This window comes from Euprymna scolopes, chromosome 40, assembly GCF_053919585.1.
Source record: "Euprymna scolopes isolate OS-2025 chromosome 40, ASM5391958v1, whole genome shotgun sequence".
In the NCBI taxonomy this organism is placed as follows: Eukaryota; Metazoa; Mollusca; class Cephalopoda; order Sepiida; family Sepiolidae; genus Euprymna; species Euprymna scolopes.
This window is the reverse complement of record NC_136521.1, coordinates 26,039,189-26,061,517: the sequence shown is the minus strand read 5'-3', so window position 1 is coordinate 26,061,517 and position 22,329 is coordinate 26,039,189. Positions and strand designations below refer to the sequence as shown.

The 22,329-nt window shown below is 30.9% G+C and overlaps 1 protein-coding gene across 1 annotated transcript in view; it reads right to left on the bottom strand.

The window, feature by feature from the left end:
* The window catches only part of LOC145265441 (protein transport protein Sec31A-like), a gene marked incomplete in the record, with an annotated part of 154,076 nt that overhangs the window by 37,961 nt on the left and 93,786 nt on the right, over positions 1–22,329 (bottom strand). Inside the window, 4 exon segments of the mRNA XM_080121287.1 lie at positions 4,409–4,543; positions 10,949–10,996; positions 17,335–17,456; positions 19,557–19,654. Coding sequence (XP_079977413.1) covers positions 4,409–4,543; positions 10,949–10,996; positions 17,335–17,456; positions 19,557–19,654 — 403 coding nt within the window.

Below are 22,329 nucleotides of genomic sequence, written 5' to 3'. Positions count from 1 at the left end.
TTCTTTTTGAAGCATTTTGTTTTATAATTATCAGGACATTTTTATGAATTACATTTTTTTCTACTTTAAATATCTGCAAATTCCTCATCATAAACAATGAAGTTCTTTATACTTATAAAGAGTTGTTTGCTTGACTCGCACAATAAATGTTTTGCATACGAACCATTAAGTTAAAATCCCATCCAAATCTAATTTCAATTCTTCCTCTTTGCCTTTTCCTCACATTTTGTGGTGTACGCTGTAACCTTAGTTTAAATCATTTTTAATTTGCTCTCCACGTTTGTATCCTTTTTTACTTATGAGAGCGATGCTTATCTTCAGTCTAATCCTAATTTCTTTGATGGAGAGCAAATCTTTTAGATACTTATTATACATAATTTTCCAAGTGGAATCAAAATATAACTACGTTAGACGACAGGCTAGGTTACCGCTTTCGGTAGAATAGATCTACAGACTAGGTCAGGTCATACATCTAAGAAAAACTGATATAAAACCTGACTACTAGGGGAGGAAGACAACCTTAGTCCTAGTTGGTAACCTTCCTAGAGCTGATGACCTGAATAAATCATTTGATTCGCAAATGTATAGGTACCTCCATGGCGATGTGTAAAACGTCAATAGTACATATTTTAATAGTGACGTCATCATTTCGTGTGTTTGTGTTAATTTCTTTGGATAAGCGTTCACGTTATAATTATTAATGGAGTTACAGTTTTTTTTTTTTGCTATGGATAAAAAATAATATAAAACTTACCTTTTGTAAAACAAATACATTTTTATTAACGAACTACACAGACTAGAGTTAATAAAATAAAATTAATTTTAACGACTTCTGTTGACGCATGTATTTAAAAATAATGTTCTTTACAAACCTCCGTACATTTTTGAAAAAAAAACGCCAAACATAAGAACCACCCTCTATCAATTTAAATAATAAAATCAAAACAAATTTTTTTTAAGGTTAATTTTGGATTTACAATTTTTATTATCTCAATAGTCTTATATTCTTTTATATGAATATATTTTTTATCATTGGAAACCAGTTATTAAAAAATCCATTTAAACTTCATATTGCGTAATATTTGAATTTAATATCATTTAAAGCTTTTTAAAAATAATTATTTTTTAGAATTGTTTTTTTTTGTTGTTGTAATTCGAATAATTATATTACCGAGAAAAAAAATTATCCAGAAAGTGTTGTTTTTTTTTTGTGTTTTTTAACATAATATTGAATTTATGTCCAATTTTATTTGCAACTTTGAGGTAAGTGAAATAAATAACAGGATTTTATTTATATATATATATATATATAAATTACTATTTTTTTAATTATTTGATCTTTTCAGCTTTAAAAAATGGTGAAACTTTTATCAACCCACATTTATTTTACTTAGTTTTCGGATCATGAAATATGGGGGGGGAGAACATCTAAAAAAATATATTTCCGCTAATATATTTAATGAAACCTACTTTTAATATGTAAGTTTATTCAATAATGATTGAATATCGAAAATGTCAGGAAAATATGGTTATTATTTGATTTTTACTAGATTTTTAAAACATGAGTGTGTGAATGGCTTAAAAAAACGTCATTACATAGGAACGTTGTTTTAAAGCGTCGATAATGTAAACACGATTTTTGTCTCGCATTTTCATTATTTTTGTATGCTGTAAAAAACTTTTTAAATATTAGCAGTTTATTTGAAGCTTTTTCTATTAAATGGTAAAAAAGTCAGGATGATAATCTTAAATTATGATTACACCGTGTGGTGTGCGTTGGAGGTACCTACAAATTTAAATTGCTTAAGGAGTAGGTAGGCTCTTCCTATTGCCTGAATTATAAATTCCTTTGTCTATTATCCAAGCACAGAGGTACCATTACTGAGACGCAACCAAGACACTCAGTACTTGACCTTTTTTCCTGACAATGAACGCCATCTCCCATTACTTTCATTTGCTCCCATTGCATCTTTCCCATCTTATGCTGATTAACTTGAAGACTCTTGCTTGCTTCATGTGACTAGTTTGGGTCACTCATGTTCAATAGATTGAGGGTACAGGTTTGCCTGGCTGCTGTTTCCGATTGACAGTATAGGAGCTCTAATTCTCAAGTAGCATTAAAAGCGACTGCTCTATCATCAATTGTATAATATTGAGATGGCTGCAGTACTGTGTCACTCATGGACAGTGACCCGGCAAGCTTTCCAAGGCCACAATCATCTAAATGAAGACTCGGCTAATAGTCTATTTGTGTGTGCATATTTAGCATTAAACTGACCCAATTTGCCAAACCACTCTACCCCAAACTGAAACTATCAAATGAAATTACATCTCAAACAAAAATTACAATCAAACCGGACACTCACCCAAACAAAATTAATTTGCCTCCTTGAGGTGAATATTCACAAATAAGTAGCGTAAGTGACATAGAAATTTTTCTCCCCAGCCATCCTAACATTAAACGAAACTAATCTACACTCATCACCTTTAACTGTTTTAACATAACAGAATATACTCCCGTCTACCATAAGGATTCTGATAGATACATGAACTTTGAATCTATATTCATAACACCTACTCCTTGATTACAAAGAGCATAATCTAGAATGGGATAATCAGTCTAGCCTTTCAACAGTTTACTTGTATTTCCTCTACCATTTTCTCTTCACTCTTCACTTATACCCTAATCAACCATGTTTCTAACAGTATAAATGAAGCACTCTCCTTAGATACTAACGTCCAAGTACATATGTTTGATGTTTTTCATACCCACCAAACTAATTGGCTTGGCTTCTCGAATTACAAACGTAACTGGTCACTGCGCTTAGTTTCTCTATAGTTCATTCTTTTGGATAGTCATATTCCCAGATCACGAAGATCAACAAGAATCACTTCTAATCACAGTACCTAAGAATTGTATGACAAATGTTCATAGTCCACCTGGAAAGGTCAATCACTTTGTGATATCAATAGACATCACTTGATTCTTGACCGCAAGTTGAGGAGTTGTTGATGAAAATGACAAGCAAAAAGGCTGATTCGGAAGCCATTGGAGACCACATTGAAATGCCTCATAATATCTTTTCTATTTCTGATGAACAGTATGTCAATGAAACAACTGCACAGTGCAAAGCATGCAGTGGAGCACATGTTTTCACATGCAAGTACTACAGCAAGGGCCACTCTCCCAATCATTCACTTCAACTTGTGCAGCTGCCATTGCACAAAGGCAGCATGCATTCCACCAATTCATCCACCATAAGTACAAAAAAGATAAAAAATAAATAACTACTAGAAATCATTGTTAGAGTGAAATAGCCGCAGCCAACAGAAGGCATACTAAAATGACCAGGAAACACAATGAGTCACAGAAATTAGCAACTCGCAATTTCTAGAAAATTTATAATAGTGTGGTAAATAATGGGGAATCAACAATTCCTCCATCATTGAAAAACCATGATATTAATGCAGGTGTGCCTTGGGTTAATTTTTGGAACTTTATTATTCTGATATTCATAAACAACCTGCCTAATAAAATAGTGTCTGAGAGTTGCATATTTGCTGATGACATGACTGTTTATGTGTATATATATATATATATATATATATATATATATATATATATATATATATATATATATATATATATGTATGTATATATAGTCATGTCATCAGCAAATATGCAACTCTCAGACACTATTTTATCAGGCAGGTTGTTTATATATATTATAAACATATATATATAATATATTACACGATGGAAAAACAAATGTACATGGTAATGGCAGAAACTTTAGAAAACAACCTTCTGCCTTAGTGGAATGGAACCGTAAATGTTTGGTAACATTTAATGCTACTAAGACTAAACTTCTTTCCTTTAACAATTAGAAAAAAACATTGTCTACCAGGGATTGCGATGACTAATAATAAACCATCTGAGAGTTCATCATTCCAACTCCTTGGCTTGACATTTGCAGGCCACATGAGTTGGAATACATTGAGGACATTGCAAAGGCTGCTGCAAAGGTGAATTCTCTCTACCATGCTAGAAAATTACTCTAGCCTGAAAGTATACTATACCTTTGCAAAGCCACTTTTCACCATGCATGGAATATTGTTGCCACATCTGACTTGGTATATTTACCGATACTTTCTCCCTCTTAGACAGGGTCCAAAAAAGAATTTCAAATTTAATAGGTCCCACACTGTCAACTAAGTGCCAACCACTGTCCTATCACTGTAATGTTGCTAACATTGAAATATAAACAATCGCTTACACACTTAGAATATTAAGCGGTCAAAAGCTCGCATTCACTTCCACATAACTTCATTCACCTAACACAGCTGCTATATACCAACTCTCTTTTAGTGCGAGTGCGAGAAAAAAAAAAATGATATTCATACTAACTTGTACCGGTGCCTGATGTTCTTGTGGGTTATATATATTAGGGTAATTATTAACTGGTGCACCAGGTGGAGGCTGTTCATTGTTAGTTGCTACTCCATAAATTGGAGTGGTGATTGGACCTGGGACTTCAAAAGGCTGAAAAAGTAATAAAATTTAATTAACAACAACAAAAACAATTCCTTATCAAAAAAATTTATATTAACATTTTACTGATCATGCTTATCAGATCAGCTTTCAATTGTTTACACTTTTGTTATATTCAAAATTTTCAAATATATTCTAAATTCAGAAAAAATTTAAAGGTCAAGTATTTTGTATGAAAATCGAAAAAAATACTATAATATTGCTTAACATCACAATCTGTTTAAAAGAATGCAATTTTTTTCCCCTTTATCAAACTTCTATTTCTGTCAAAACGGCTCACTGTTATTTAAATTAATAAACCACATTTTGAAAGATATAGTAGTGACGAAAGATTCAAACAGTTATTTGTATGCCTAATTTGTATTATATTTTTCTAACAGCTATCATAAATTAATATTTGCTATAATTCACTTAGTAATTTTATTGTCTGTTTTTATACATATGTATATGCATGTGTGTGTGTCTCTAGTAACAGCATATGTATGAAATTGTTGGTCTTTTGAGAAGTGAATTTGTGATGCTGGAAACCTTGAAAAACATTTCAAATTCATGCTCTACGTATTTTTCATCATGTACATTAATTAAACACCCAGTTTTATTTAAATTAAAATAACATTTAATTTCACTTAATCTTTATTTTTCTTTCATCATAGTAATTAATCTCATTTCAATGTAATAATAGTAATTAATCTCATTTCAATGTAATAATAGTAATTAATCTCATTTCAATGTAATAATAGTAATTAATCTCATTTCAATGTAATAATAGTAATTAATCTCATTTCAATGTAATAATCAACCCTGATCTGAGTCTTTAACTGTTAAGTAATTAAACAAAAAAAATGTTTTCAATTCTTGATGATTTTAAATAGATTAAAAAGAAAATTTGTCTTAAAAGTTAATTACAATTAATAAGTACTGAGACAGTTTTTCTTGATACCATGCTATAACTAGAGTTCTGTTTTATCAATATTAACATTGTGATTTAATATTTACAAAAAAAAAAAAAAAAAAAAAAAAAATTACAAAAATCCTTATCAAAATATAACATTAAGTTTCAAGGGGAGGTAATTTGAATTATTGGATAACTCACTTTAAATTTAAAATATATATATATCTAATAAATTATATTATTTGTCTGAATAACATCAGATAGGCATTTTTAAGTCATAATAAAATAGATTATATCATTTTTATACAAGAAAATCGTGAAATTATTTACATGTTTTTAATTTTGAACTTGTATAACATTAAAAGAAACACCAATGTCAAAATAATACACTACAACAATGACGACAAGCAAGAAAAATTGCGGGAGTTTCAATATTATATAGATGACATTTAGTAGATAAAATGTTTATGCAAGCTCTACACAGTTTTTTTGTTTTTTTTAGTTTTTCTTCAGATTATTCTCATCAACGTTGATAGTTTTATTTCTACATTTCAGTTGATATGTTCTCCATTCTTCTTTAATTTTTAATTTTCTCTCCATTTAAATAGGATTATTATTGTTGATTATTTCCATTAAACCAATGTTTCTCTCATATTCCGATCCGATTCAACATATGTTAGAGCTAAACTTGCAACCACTTCCAGCATTCAACATATCCCCAAGGTAAAAAAAAGAATCCACAATTTTTTTTTTTAAGGAAATCACTCAAGCCACTTGGTGTAAGATAAAAACAGTTCAAAGTCAAAAATTAGCTAATGATAAGTATTAGATATATAGATTCTGATCCAGAAAACATCAATTCTTCCTCCATTTGTCAGAAAGATCTCTCATGGAAGTTGAGGATAAAAGGGCAAAATAAGCAAAGTTATGAGGCTACAAAAAAGTAAACCCACTTTCTCCTCTCCTAATCATGTAGACTATTAAGAGGTTGTATTGAAAGCTGATGCTTTTGTCATCAAATGAAAATATTTAATTTCAGTTTAACTGAATGCAAAAAAAAAAAAAAAAATAGCAATCAAGTTTTATGATAAACATTTTCTTAATGCACTTTAGATATTTTTTAATTACATTGATTTGTAACCATCACATATTGTAATTTCATTATGTACTACCTTTTTTTTTTATATAAAATCAACAGGTGAACCATCTTGGAATACAAATCAGACTTCTTACTACAGTTTGCACACAATTTTGTTTTCTGCTGGCAATAGTTGGAATCAGTACACATATCAGAGCGGATTGCAGGTCATACTTTATAAAGACTTGTTTTATTTCTTTTGTTCAGCAAAACCAATAAAAGGTATTTTCGTTTGAAAATTCAATGTCATCTGTTTATTCAATTTTGGAGTCAAATTTTTTATTGCAGAATATCATTAGATTTAATTAGAATAGTCATTCACTCTAGGATGATCGAATTTAATTAGAATGAAGAATAATCAAATACTATAGATTTGATTTTTCTGCTTTTAACAAAATCTTTATTTTCATTATTTTTTGTAAAACTATAATTGCTTTTAGGGTAAAATGATCAGAACCCAAGCTCAACATTATTAATATTTGACAATCTAAAAATTATTGACTTAAAAATCCAGATATCTTCATTTAGATATTACAGAAATGTGCCTTTAGTGAGAATGAGTTTACTGCTATTTAACATTTGATTCATGCAACAACAAGAACCTATGGTCGACAAGAAAAGAAGTTTCTGTTGGCAGGCGCAGGGGAGGGGGTCTCTCATAGCCTATAGTAAATTTAAAATCAGGAAAAGAAACAATACATTTGAATAAGACTGGAGAACACATCAGCTAAAATATCACATGAAAAAAATATCAACGTTCATGTAGACAATAGTCTAGAAAAAACTTTGAAAAATATTTTTAAAAAAAAAAAAAAAGATAAAAAGAAAATGCAAAAAAGAAAAAGAAAAAAAGAAAATGCAAAAAAGAAAAAGAAAATGCAAAAAAGAAAAAGAAAAAAAGAAAATTATTTAAAAAATGTTTTTCTTTTTAAATTTAAATTTTTAATCTGGATGAAGAAAGATTTACAAAATATTCAGATTTTGTAAATCTTGCATCGTCTAGATAAATATAAATATATAAAATTAAACATTTGCAGAAAAAGAAATTTCTTTTCTGAAAAAACAAAAAGTGAAGAGAATTTACAGAAGATCCACAAGAAATAAATTAGTAATTTTTACATTTCTATTTTAAAAACAAAGAAAAGAAAAAGATAACTAGAGAAATGGAACTAATAAAAGGGATAAAAATTAAATGATTTTTTAATGGTCATTTTGGACAAATTTGTTCCATGTTTGTATTCTAGAATGATGTGGAGTAAATTTGATAAATTTCTGCATTTTGTTGCAAAATATGCTTTGCAGTTATTACTACTATGATTGCTGTAGAAAAGATCTATTGTGATGATAGCAACTTCTGTCATGAGAGAATAGCATTCTGCACTAAGTCTGATACACTGCAGTGTCTGTTAAAGTCAAAGCTAGAGTTGCCTCTCTGAATGCTGGCCTGGGCAGGTGATAAGGAAACCTGAGTTTGCCCAGTTACCAGGGTCTTCCTCTCGGCATTGTAGACAAAGTTCAACAGATAGGTAAGCTACTTTTGTCAGTTAGCACAGCTGTAGCTATTGCCAGAAAAGTATTTCACCATCCACTTATCAGGACTCCAAATCAGATTTTTGTCAGGGTTTACTTCCTTAGCCTTTCCCAAAGCATCCACAAGCTTTGCCCATAGCTGGTGAGAATTTGAAAATATTCCCAATTTTGACAAAAATAACAAAGATATTGATGGTTGTATGAAAATAAAATCCTTAAGTGATTCTTCTAAAAAAGAGGTGAAACACACAAATTCCATAACAATGAAAATTTGAAAATATTTCATTTCAAAGATTTATTGTATTCTCTAAAATGTTATTTGGAAGCATTATTTTTAGTTTTAGTTTTTCATTTTTCAGCTTCTTGTCTCATGTTGAAGTTAGAGGTTTTGTGAATAACTTCAAAATATTCATGTTCATATCATTTCGTTTGTGGCGCTCACCAAGTTGTCATCAACTGATTCCCTCCATGTCATAAGTGGCCCATCACGTAGCTTTCACCATCAACATCGATGCAGGACACAATTGTGCAACATGCTTTCTCATTGAGGCTGGTAAAGTGAAACTGGCAATTCTATCCAAAGCTCTGCAGCAATTCTAACATTTTCTTGCTGATCATGTTTCTCAGCCGTACAAGAGTATATGCCGCACAAGAGTATATGCCGCACAAGAGTATATGCCGCACAAGAGTATATGCCGCACAAGAGTATATGCAGCACAAGAGTATATTCCGCACAAGAGTATATGCCGCACAAGAGTATATGCCGCACAAGAGTATATGCCGCACAAGAGTATATGCCGCACAAGAGTATATGCCGCACAAGAGTATATGCCGCACAAGAGTATATGCCGCACAAGAGTATATGCAGCACAAGAGTATATGCCGCACAAGAGTATATGCCGCACAAGAGTATATGCCGCACAAGAGTATATGCCGCACAAGAGTATATGCCGCACAAGAGTATATGCCGCACAAGAGTATATGCCGCACAAGATTATATGCAGCACAAGAGTATATGCCGCACAAGAGTATATGCAGCACAAGAGTATATGCAGCACAAGAGTATATGCAGCACAAGAGTATATGCTGCACAAGAGTATATGCTGCACAAGAGTATATGCCGCACAAGAGTATATGCCGCACAAGAGTATATGCCGCTATTCTTGCATCTAAAGAATGAAACTCTGCATTTTGTAGAATTGTTATCAGCTGCCTGGGGACGCCATGTGGCAGATACGCATTATCTTATCGTTGTGTTGGTTCACCCACTAGAATTGTGTTACTAAATGAAATCAGCTCAATATGTGACGTGTTCGTGCACCTCTCGTGATGCCACTTATTCCAGGTTATGAATTTGTTTTACAAACTTACAGAGGTTGGATACATATTTTTCTTATGTGATCCTTGTATCATCTCTTTAGCATCAGATATCATATGCTTCATCTTTGCCTCATTAACCCTGAAGCTATGTTGCTTTCAAGCAAAGCACTATTTTTTACCTGTCAAATGCTGTTCACACTTCTATTGCACTGATAATATCATCCACATATTTTTTTATACAATTTGATCAAATATAATATCTTCATTAGTTTTCAGTATTTATATTTTCAGTGAAATTTTACTTTAATGCAAATAAAAAAATTGATAATTTAGCATAATGTTTTTTGATAGATCTGAAACTTTTTATTTTTTTATTTTTCCTTAATTCTTAAAATATATCAATTAAAGTACTCATCAAATAAAATATTTTTTTACTTCTTCAGTCATTAAAATACCAAATTTTCAAATTCTAAAATTGTTCACCATTTTATAGTTGACCATTCAATTTACAAGTTTAATGTAAAATGGTGATCGATCACCAAATAGATGTTTAGGTATTTCACAAGTGAATACTTTTTCTTGAGATCTTTTATATCTTGAATTTTCGAATTTTATGTAAATAAGTTTCTATTTTTTAGATTTATAAATTCACAAATATTTACGAGTAAATATTTGTGAATAAAGGGTGGATATTTAAGTCAGATTTAAAATGATCAAAATTTGAGATAGTTTAAAAATAAGAGAGAGAGCATGAAAAGATGTGATGTAATTACAGAAGCATTTGTCAGAGTTGCCAGCAAGGAAGAAAGGGCGCAAGTAGAAAGCATTTTTAAGCAGCAGAAAATATTAATCACATCAAAAGACATTTTATTCATTTATTATTAATAATAAATTAATATTCAGATTTTAAAATAATACCTCCTTGATTGTTATGTTCACATCATCTGTTGTAAACGTTTTCAGACTTTCTTCAATTGCTTTTTGTTGGTACGACTAGGTGGAGGGGAGAGTAGATACTCAAACTTATGTAGACAAAATATTTACAGAGGGTTAGAAGAGAGATAATAAAACAGAAGAGAGGGTGATATATATTTTTTGACTGAAGGTAGCTTTCACTGTAGAATTTATCTGTGAGATTATGTAAAAGAATCTGATATGATTATTTACATGTCCGAATACTTTTACAGTAACATGAATTAGTTCAAGTGGGAGAAACGTTGTGACCATAACAACCAAGATGAGGACAACTATCTTAAAAAAAAAAAAAAAAAAAAAAAAATTAAAAAACTTATCTCAAATATTGCCAAATAATGTGATGAATTTTCAATTTCAATTCATATATCAAAAAACGTTGATAGGCATGCATATATATATATTCACCTTATCATCCGCTAAAGAAAGGAGGGAGGTGGAGGTAATGACAAACACAAAGTGTAACTGAAGACATTCAAAAAACAATGGTAAAATAAACAGAGAGACATGCCTGATGATTACTAGGGTCAGAAAAACCCCTTACCTGATTCAATTTGGAATCTACCAAAGGTGGATCATTCCAGCCCGTCTGCTAGAGAAAGAAAACGGGTATCGAAAATGTATTTCAACTTACAGCACACAACGTACACACACGGACAACACACCAAGATGGAAAAAGAAAACCCGACAAATCATGATTGGTCACACAAATTCCGTGTTTATCAATAATTCCTGGCAGACGTCTGTTTATTTTGGGGACATTTTGGAAACTTGTAGCTTAGTCAATAATTTAATTTCAAATTTTAACAAAAATACACGTCATATATGCATCTATCTAAACGTCCAAGTTTGAAAACATGGAATTAATAGTGCACAGTGATTGGCAATTTCTTGCTAATGATTGACCTCATGTATTTTTTTTTTTTTTTAAGTTTATCAACTACATGGGACCAACTACATGGTCTGAAGAATGCAAAGTGAAAATTTGTAAGTAACAATGACTCTCCAAACTTACATCAATATAAGCTCTGTCACCGATATTGAGCACTGTTTCTATGAATATAACAACTTTATATATATACTAGCGGGAGTACCCGGCGTTGCCCGAGTGTTTGTTTCCGGGACGGGGGGGGGGGGAGTTTTAAAAAATGTTATGGTAGGTAAGTAGGAAGGATCAAACCCGGAGTCATGAGTAAAAGTAGGAAAATAAAGTGTGAAAAAAAACAAAAAAAAAAAACATCTGCAACGTTAACAGTTCGGCCACCAAGAAAAGTCCATTCCAGTTGTTTAGGAAAAAAAAAAAAAAAACGACTACGGTAGGTCGGCGCGAACGTGAAAATATGTGAATTGTCCAGCACGCTAACCACTACGCCACAGAGCACTGCAGCTTAGTTTAGTGATTTTAAATAACTTCACATGAAAGAACTACGAAGCCAAACCGGTGTTCTCTTCTCAACTGTTCCTTGTGAACGATCCCCAAACGGTGTTAAGTGGTGGCAGGGGGAGGAGGAATTTATTAGAGAGAAAATATTTTACTACTTCCATTGATTTTAACCGATTTTGGCCGTGACTTCTCAGCAGAAAAAGTATAGAAATCTAAGATTATCGAGGAATTTGAGAAATAATAAGCCTATAACACACCTCAGATATTGTTCTGCCGTTTGTGCATATTATATTTGCATGAAATATCTTGATTTTTAATCCTATTAATGTCAAAATCAGACGGGAAAAAATGAGTTCATTTTATTTATATAGAGATATACACACGCACACACACACTCGTGAACAAAAAAAATGGGCCAAACAAATTTTATACATTTTATTGCACCAAAAGCTATAATGAACAAGGAGCTTAAACGAGACTAATAACACAGAACAAGACATTTAATAAATGCTTAGAATGGAATCGCATTTCCTTTTAATTTCTTTAAAAGATCAATCCTTTTAGACATACTCTTGACCAACACTGAAAAGGAGATGCTATTCCATTCGCTTTGCACAGCTTCCCACAGTTTGTCATTGTTCGAAAAGTTCTTCCATCCAATGCACAAAATATTATGGACCAAATATTCTAGATTGGGTTTAAATCAGGGCTTTGACCTGGTCAAAATATCACATTAATTGTTTTGTGACTTTAGCAGTGTGTGCAGAGGCATTACCATGTTGAAAAATAATGTTCTGGGATATTCCTAGCTTCTGGATACTTCGTAACAGTCCTGTTTGTAATATTTGAATGTATTCCTTTGCATTGATTGACTTCTCACATCTAATAAGTTCTCCAACTCCAGCTGCAGTAAAAGTTCCCCATACCATTATCCCTCCATTCCCGTATTTGTCATTTTTATGCAACTTGGCAAAAATCTTTCTCCAGTTCTTCGATTGCACCGTTTGGGAGCATCAGGAGCATCACTAACAAGACAAAATCTTGATTCATCTAACCAGAAAACATTCCTGAACCAGTCTGTATCTTTCTTGCCAAAACACCTATTCCTTTTCTGATCTCTTCTTTCCCAGTGATGGACCAGCAAACTGATGTTATGTTCCAATGTGTACAGAAACTCGTTATACTTGCAAGTACTTTCGAATTGCGAAAGTCATCCTTAGGCATGGTACAAATTAAAAATGATAACTTTATTATGCAAGTTCAATTAAAAATGTTTTAAAAACGTTTAAAGATTTCTTCTACACTCTCGTACTGAGCCTGGTTGATGGTAAATTTATGCACTTCGAGAAATAATGCTTGGAGGATGAGGAGGCAAAGCCTACAGTTTAAAATAAAATGTTAAAACATTTTTTAAAATCAAATTTTCATAATAAATTCAAAATTTCTGTACACACTGGAATATAGCATTGAATTGCTGGTCCACTAGTAGGAAATAAAGGAAAAGGACTAGACAGAAGCTTTCACTTCTATTCAATTTAAACTTGCAATAATGAAAAAATGTTGCCTAAATATACAAATATTTGTATTTGTATATATATATATATATATATATATATATATACATACATACAAGGTGTAAACGATAAATTAGCAGTAATTTCAATCTGCAATTTCGGTTTTTTAAAGTGGCATTATCCATCTGAAGTGTTACTTGCTGTATTCTTTAGAATCTGATATTTCAGATTAATCACCCAAAAATATTTTAAAAATGAGTGCTAGTGCCGAATTTAATCATAGAATGGCTATGCTCCTACATATTATATTTTTATTGTGTTGGAGTGAACTTAAGGAAAGTAAAGATATCCAAAGGAAGGTTCACAGTCCGTGAAGTGATAAAATTTGCACCAGGTTTCTTGGTGGCTTGAAACGGTCCATCACAGTCAATGGCTGGACTGGCGAAAAGCAGAATGTAAGCAAAATGACCATTTCTAATGCAATATACAGAAAAATCTTGGGAGGAAGTTATATTGCAGATGACGTAACATTCTTACAGTGAAATCTAATACCATTTGTAGAGAGAAGCCCCTTGCTACTTAATCACTTGAAACACCATAATGGTACCATACACATTTTTGTGAATGAAAAATATTTGTGGTAAACGGAGTCTCCAACTGCAGAAACTAGAGTGTTATCGACAATGATCCTTCCGGGGTTTCTCCAGCCAAGCAGATTAAGCACCATGCCTCTACCATGATGTTTGGAGTTGTTGCCAGTGATAGCAAAGTCATGCCCCCTCACTACATTGAAGTGAACCTGAAGATCAATATGGGGGAATATCTGAAGATTCTGGAGGATGTTCTCTTACCCTGGATTAAGAACAACTATGACCCCCAAAAAGTGATATTCATCCAGGACTCCACACCTGCTCCTAAGTCAAAAACAGTTCAGACCTTCTTGAAGAGAGAGTTTCCACTTTTTGTGTTCTAGCCCTCTAGCTCACCAGAATTAGACCCTTGTGACTATTAGTTATGGGGCGCTGTTGAGAAAGTCTAATACTAGCCTCCATAATAGTGTGGCCTCCCAGAAGACCTTCATAAGGCGAGTATTCTGTGCTATCAAAAAAGTCAGCTGTCAAGGCCTGTTGCGTTTTTAGGGTTCACATTCAGCAAGTTGTGAATGCAAAAAGTGAATGCATAGAATAAAATGTTTTTATTTGTAATTAAGAAAACAGTTAAATGAACATATTTTACTGACCCTACTTTATCAAGGTTTAAAGTTTAAGATCTCAAACTACCAATTTATCGTTTACACCCTGTAATTATATGTGTGTACATACACACACACACATATCCGAAATTAAAATTAATAATTTTGGAAACTTAAAGTGGGTATATAAATATTATTTACAGGACAATACTAACCAGATGAAAATACTCAATATTCGAGACAGAGCATTGATATTGGAAGGAAAATTATAAAATTGTAAATTAGAATTTACATTTATTATTCGACACAAGGAATATAAGTTGAAAATTGAAATTTACTTAAATCAAAGAATGGCACTTATCCTCTGAGGAAAAATAACTGGCAAAATAATATTTATAGGCTCGCTATAATTTTGCTGGTTAGCACAGACTGAAAACTTCAAAATGTGAGAAACAAAACATACAAATAATCACATATATAATATAGAGATTAAATTTTGGAACAATTATTTTTAAAAATGGACAAAATCAGAATTGTGAACTTTAGCAATATCAGATTAATTATCTTTGCTGATCAGGCAATCTATTTTTTTATTTGTGTTTATCCATTTGTAAATGAATTGTTCTATGACCTCCCTCAAATTAGTACACTTTCCTTTAAATGATGTGACCATATATATAACACTGGATTGATATTATATGATAGATTTCTGAAATTGGAGAAGAATTCATAATGAAATTAAAATAAATCTTATCAAAAAGAAAGAAATCACTGCATTCATTGAATTAATTTGAATTGTTCCACTGCTTTTTTGTTAAAGGCTTAGTCATACAATGATTATACGAACACTATAAATAACTAGAAGCATAAAAATAATTTTTAATTTAAAATCCTTTTTATTGGGATTTGAATTAATCCACTTGCATCATATTTAAAGAAAAAGTTATGAAATGCACATGATACTGTAAAGAATCATGCTAAACTCATTCCTTTCAGTTATTATTAAGCTAATAATTGGGGTGCTGTTATGTGTTCAGTTATTAAGCTAATAATTGGGGTGCTGAAAGTAGATTTGATACAATTTCTTGTGGAATTCATTTCTAAAATGTTTGGATGTATTTATTTGCAATGTATTAAATTTAAAATTAAATCTTATGTTCCACCCTCCTGCAAAAAAAAATCTTTCATTGCTTCTATTTAATTTATTTGAATTCTTTCATTGTTTTACTTTTTATGAGTAGTCCTTTTGGAAACACACAAGGCATTGGATCTATAAAGATATGGGTTGATAAGATACAACTCATTAATAATTTCAATCCCACTCTCTGTCATCCCGACTGGTGAATGATTTGGAATGAAGATTACGTTGAATAAATGATTTTTCCATTTGTATCTAGTTCATCTTTTTGTCAATGTATAAATAAGAAACTTTAATTACAGACATTTCATCAGTCCGGGAAAATCACAGCAAATGTGCGTGCAAGAAGAATGACTAACAAAGTATGAAAAACCATTGCAAACTGCAATGATGGCAACTTGGTTTTATTAGAAAATAAAATATTTAAATTGTGTTTACAGAACATGAGGTCGAGTGTGCAACAATTTTAAGGGAAGACAACTGCTAAACATTTTCTTCTTCAACAAGCTAAGGGGTAAGAAGCATATAAAAAGACTATTTCATTTAAAATCCCATTGTTTTTAATAGAAAATTCATCTACTGATATTGATAGTTTTTTAAAGCTGTGATGAAATGCACATAAATACTGCAGAGTGCAAGTTAATGTCTTCATTAAAATAAAGCATGCAGTTGTTAAGCTGATCAGACTCTAGCAGAAAAAATGTAAGCAGCAAGTGAAAAAAAAAAAAAAATGATAAATCCAAAATTTAAAAAAATTCAAACATTTTTTAAAAAACAAACAAAAAAAAACAGAATAGAAACAAACACTGCTTTACAGAAACAATATATTGTTTGGGTCAAAGCTAATTTTTTTTTTTTTTTTTTTTTTTTAACTTAATTTGATAAAAATATAAATTTCCAAACAAATTAGATCTACATTTCCAGAGTTTTTGAGGATTGATAATTTGTATTTAAACGTTCTCATCTTGGAAGTTATTCTATTGTTTTGCTCAATGTAATCTCCAATCTTGTTCAGGTGCATTCGAAATTCCAAAGTTCAACAAGATGCACTTGAAAATTAAATGTTACATCAGCAAAATGTGAGAATAACATCCAAGGTGAAAACAATTTGAATAATCAAAATAATACAGATTCTTTTTAAGAATCACATTTTTATTCCAATGCAGATATTACATTGATATAATCCTTATTCCATTCAACATTATTGGGTGTTGTTCTCACAATGTTTTGGTTGATGCAACCTCTGACCATCTTGTGAAACTCTAAAATCTGTACAGAATTTTAAACTTAATCCATGAGGGTAGCTTAGTTTCATTCTATTAGCCATGATCGGATAAAAGTTTGAAGTAATTCATAGTTGTATTACTAGCATTGGCTGCATTAAAGATTGAACCTTCAACCCTTAGAAGATTGTCACGTAGAACTGATTATTACTTAGCACTTATATCTGCTATGCCATGGGTCCAGATTAGGGTTGAAGATGAGAAAAATAATTCAAAATTATTAATCTCAAAAATTCTGAAATTTTATGTTGTTTGGTATTGAAATCACAAAATCATTTGGTTTTATGTATATACATGCACAAGCAGATATCTGAAAGGTTTGAAGAGATGAATGAAAATGTATGTTGGACCATTTCTTAGCTTTGCCTCAGTTTGTTTGTAAAGCAGTGTAATAGGCTGAAACAGAAACAATGTTTTACCTGTTGTGAAGCTATTTTATCTTTTAATAAAGGTGGGTCATTCCATGGTGTATTTGGTTTCATTTCCTGGAAGGATGGGGCAAGAGGACTGTCAGCCATTAAAGGGGACGGTTGAGGAGCACCTAGATTTGTAAATGAAAATATCAATAACGGATGTGTAAATGAAAATGTCAATAACGGATTTGTAAATGAAAATGTCAATAACGGATTTGTAAATGAAAATGTCAATAACAGATTTGTAAATGAAAATGTCAATAACGGATTTGTAAACGAAAATGTCAATAACGGATTTGTAAACGAAAATGTCAATAACGGATTTGTAAATGAAAATGTCAATAACGGATTTGTAAATGAAAATGTCAATAACGGATTTGTAAACGAAAATGTCAATAACGGATTTGTAAATGAAAATGTCAATAACGGATTTGTAAACGAAAATATCAATAACGGATTTGTAAACGAAAATATCAATAACGGATTTGTAAACGAAAATATCAATAACGGATTTGTAAACGAAAATATCAATAACGGATTTGTAAACGAAAATATCAATAACGGATTTGTAAACGAAAATATCAATAACGGAATTGTTAAATGAAAATATCAATAACGGAATTGTTAAATGAAAATATCAATAACGGATTTGTTAAATGAAAATATCAATAACGGATTTGTAAACGAAAATATCAATAACGGATTTGTAAACGAAAATATCAATAACGGATTTGTAAACGAAAATATCAATAACGGATTTGTAAACGAAAATATCAATAACGGATTTGTAAACGAAAATATCAATAACGGAATTGTTAAATGAAAATATCAATAACGGATTTGTTAAATGAAAATATCAATAACGGATTTGTAAATGAAAATATCAATAACGGATTTGTAAACGAAAATATCAATAACGGATTTGTAAACGAAAATATCAATAACGGATTTGTAAACGAAAATATCAATAACGGATTTGTAAACGAAAATATCAATAACGGAATTGTTAAATGAAAATATCAATAACAGATTTGTTAAATGAAAATATCAATAACGGAATTGTTAAATGAAAATATCAATAACGGAATTGTTAAATGAAAATATCAATAACGGAATTGTTAAATGAAAATATCAATAACGGAATTGTTAAATGAAAATATCAATAACGGAATTGTTAAATGAAAATATCAATAACGGAATTGTTAAATGAAAATATCAATAACGGAATTGTTAAATGAAAATATCAATAACGGAATTGTTAAATGAAAATATCAATAACGGAATTGTTAAATGAAAATATCAATAACGGATTTGTTAAATGAAAATATCAATAACGGAATTGTTAAATGAAAATATCAATAACGGATTTGTTAAATGAAAATATCAATAACGGAATTGTTAAATGAAAATATCAATAACGGAATTGTTAAATGAAAATATCAATAACGGATTTGTTAAATGAAAATATCAATAACGGAATTGTTAAATGAAAATATCAATAACGGAATTGTTAAATGAAAATATCAATAACGGAATTGTTAAATGAAAATATCAATAACGGAATTGTTAAATGAAAATATCAATAACGGATTTGTTAAATGAAAATATCAATAACGGAATTGTTAAATGAAAATATCAATAACGGAATTGTTAAATGAAAATATCAATAACGGAATTGTTAAATGAAAATATCAATAACGGATTTGTTAAATGAAAATATCAATAACGGATTTGTTAAATGAAAATATCAATAACGGATTTGTTAAATGAAAATATCAATAACGGATTTGTTAAATGAAAATATCAATAATGGAATTGTTAAATGAAAATATCAATAACGGAATTGTTAAATGAAAATATCAATAACGGAATTGTTAAATGAAAATATCAATAACGGAATTGTTAAATGAAAATATCAATAACGGATTTGTTAAATGAAAATATCAATAACGGATTTGTTAAATGAAAATATCAATAACGGATTTGTTAAATGAAAATATCAATAACGGATTTGTTAAATGAAAATATCAATAATGGAATTGTTAAATGAAAATATCAATAACAATTACAAAAAAGTAAAAAATATTTGCGTTTTATTAAATTAATCTAACGTAAATTAAAAAATTTTATCAGAAAATAAAATATTTAAATTGTGTTTACAAAAATATAGACTCCAAACAGAAAAATTAAAATATTAAGCAACTTTAATATGCACAAAAAAATCTTACCAGGTGTTGACATGGAGTTGTAAACATTTGTTTGTTGAGATGGCACTGGAGTAGGGGTTGGTTGTGGTTGGTAAATCCCTTGAGAAGGATAAGTATTACTGAAACAAAAAATTATAGATATAAACATGCAGTATTTTGCACAAGTGCAATCCATGCAGACAACAGGCCAGGGATGGGGAAAATATCTTGCTCAGGGTTTGACCACAAAAATTTTATTTCTCCACTTGGAAATGAAACAAGAGTTCATATTGAGAAATCAGACCAGCTCAAATCCTATAGAATTAATGTCAGAGGCACCCTGGGCAGTAAATTTTTATGTCCAGTGATTAAACAGTTCATTTTTAAGTAGGTTGCCAATGTGGCCTACACAAAATAATGATAGTGAGATATATATATATATATATATATATATATATATATATATTTTTCATGATTTTCTTGGGGGTACAAAACTTTATTAAGGCAATCATTAAGGGAAGACGTATTCCTTCCAAATTCATTTTATATTAAAAAGAAAAAAAAAAAAGACCGAGGAGAAAAGGAAAATGGATAGCGACTAAAAAATAAAAGTAGGGAAACAGAAAAAAAAAAAAAAAAAATCAAAACGAGTCAATTGACATGTTTCACCCTCACTCATCAAAATGGGAATCTAGAGATTTATTTTTTAGTAATTTGTTTTCCTTGATGATAAAATCTAAAAAAAGAGACGGAAGCAAAAGTACTGCTTGTTGGGTTTAACGTGATCAGCCTCTGAAATTCATCCCCATACGATTGCTCTTGCTCCAGTCTTTTTTAGATTTTATCATTAAGGAAAACAAATTACTAAAAAATAAATCTCTCGATTCCAATTTTGATGAGTGAGGGCGAAAAATGTCCATTGACACATTTTGATTTTTTTTTTTTTATTTCCTTACTTTTTAGTCGTTATCCATTTTCCTTTTCTACTCGGTCTTTTTTTTTTTTTTTTAATATAAAATGAATTCTGAAGGAATACGTCTTCCCTTTATGATTGCCTTAATATATATGTATATAGACAAAACAGGCAGAATAGGTTAGTTGGGTATATGTTGGATACAATGGGCTTTTAAGGCATAACACTGAAGTCTGTATTGAGTTGACTTGGTGGTTTATTTCAAATGCCTGTGTACAGCAAAGAATTTAAACAGACTGATCTGTTTATAAGCAACTGTCATTCTAATTGTAAGCTTCTTGTTTAGGATTAAATTCACAGGATAAAAATATTGTTACTTGTTTTAAAACTCATAATTGTAATCTTATCTAGAAAAGAAAACTTTTTTACAGTATTAACCAAAAAAGAAATGGGTAAAATGAAAGTAAAGAATAAAATAGATGAAAAGAAAGGAAATGAAAAGGCAAAGGAAGGCAAAGAAACGAAAAGGCATGGAAAGAAAGAAAAAGTAAAGACAGCATGAAAAAAGAAAGGAAAACGTAAAAAGAAAGGAAAACGTAAAAAGAAAGGAAAACGTAAAAAGAAAGGAAAACGTAAAAAGAAAGGAAAACGTAAAAAGAAAGGAAAACGTAAAAAGAAAGGAAAACGTAAAAAGAAAGGAAAACGTAAAAAGAAAGGAAAACGTAAAAAGAAAGGAAAACGTAAAAAGAAAGGAAAACGTAAAAAGAAAGGAAAACGTAAAAAGAAAGGAAAACGTAAAAAGAAAGGAAAACGTAAAAAGAAAGGAAAACGTAAAAAGAAAGGAAGAAAAAGTTTTTTTGTTTTTTTTAACCAACATATCGATCTTCTTTGGGTCATTCAATGCTGCATAGAAAATTTAAATTTTTAGAAGCTTTCAGAGTATATTTTCACTGGGCATATTCGAGTAATGTGTTGATATTGTTCATTATTTTTTATTTATTTATTTTTTTTTTTTACAAGATGGTTACTACTTATCAAGGCCCGGAAGCCACTCAGGGATAAGGGTTATTGCATGTACAGTACGTTAGTGTGGAGATTTAATAAAGTGTCTACTTAAGGGGGTGGTTCAACAGGAATTTGTTTATGTTGGACTTGAAGAGATCCAGGTTGTAGTCAGATGGGAAACAGGGAGATGGAACAGAGTTCCACAGGCGTGCAGCTCTAAGAAAGAAGCTTTGTTAATGGAATCTACATTTTGATTTAGGCACAGATAAAGAGTGGGGAAAATTTTTGACAGTGGTTTCCGCTAAACGGGTGTTTTTTGTGAAAAATTGGCGAGGGGGGACCAGAGATTGGAGCTCAGACGAGCACCTGCCATGGAAATAATGATAAAACAAAGATAGGCTCGCAATGTCTCTTCTGTGGGAGAGAGGTTGCAGGGAAGAGAAAAGGGCATCCTCCACTAAGCCACGAAGTCTATTTTGTACTCTGTCAAGACAGGATAGGCTGTTTTTAGTAACTCCTGCTCAGATATGGCAGCAGTATTCCATCCTTGGATGTACTTGGCTTTTATATAGATAGAGAATTGCATCAGTAGTGAGATATCTTCTGGAGCGATAGAAGGATCCCACCATCTTTCCAGCGACCTTAGCAACGGCCTTGATGTACGTGTTCCATTTCAGATCAGGAGTAAAGGTCAAGCCCAGAAGCTTGTCAAAACACGGGGCTTCTCCTAGACGAGAGTCATCCATTTCAATTAATGCCAGATGGAGATCAGAGTGTTGATGATGTAAAGATAGGAGCTTGGTTTTAGATGCATTAAAAGGTAACCAGCCACATCTTCCCCCACTGTACCACGCGCTCAAGATCAGAAGAGAGAGAATCAAAGAGAACTTTGTCATT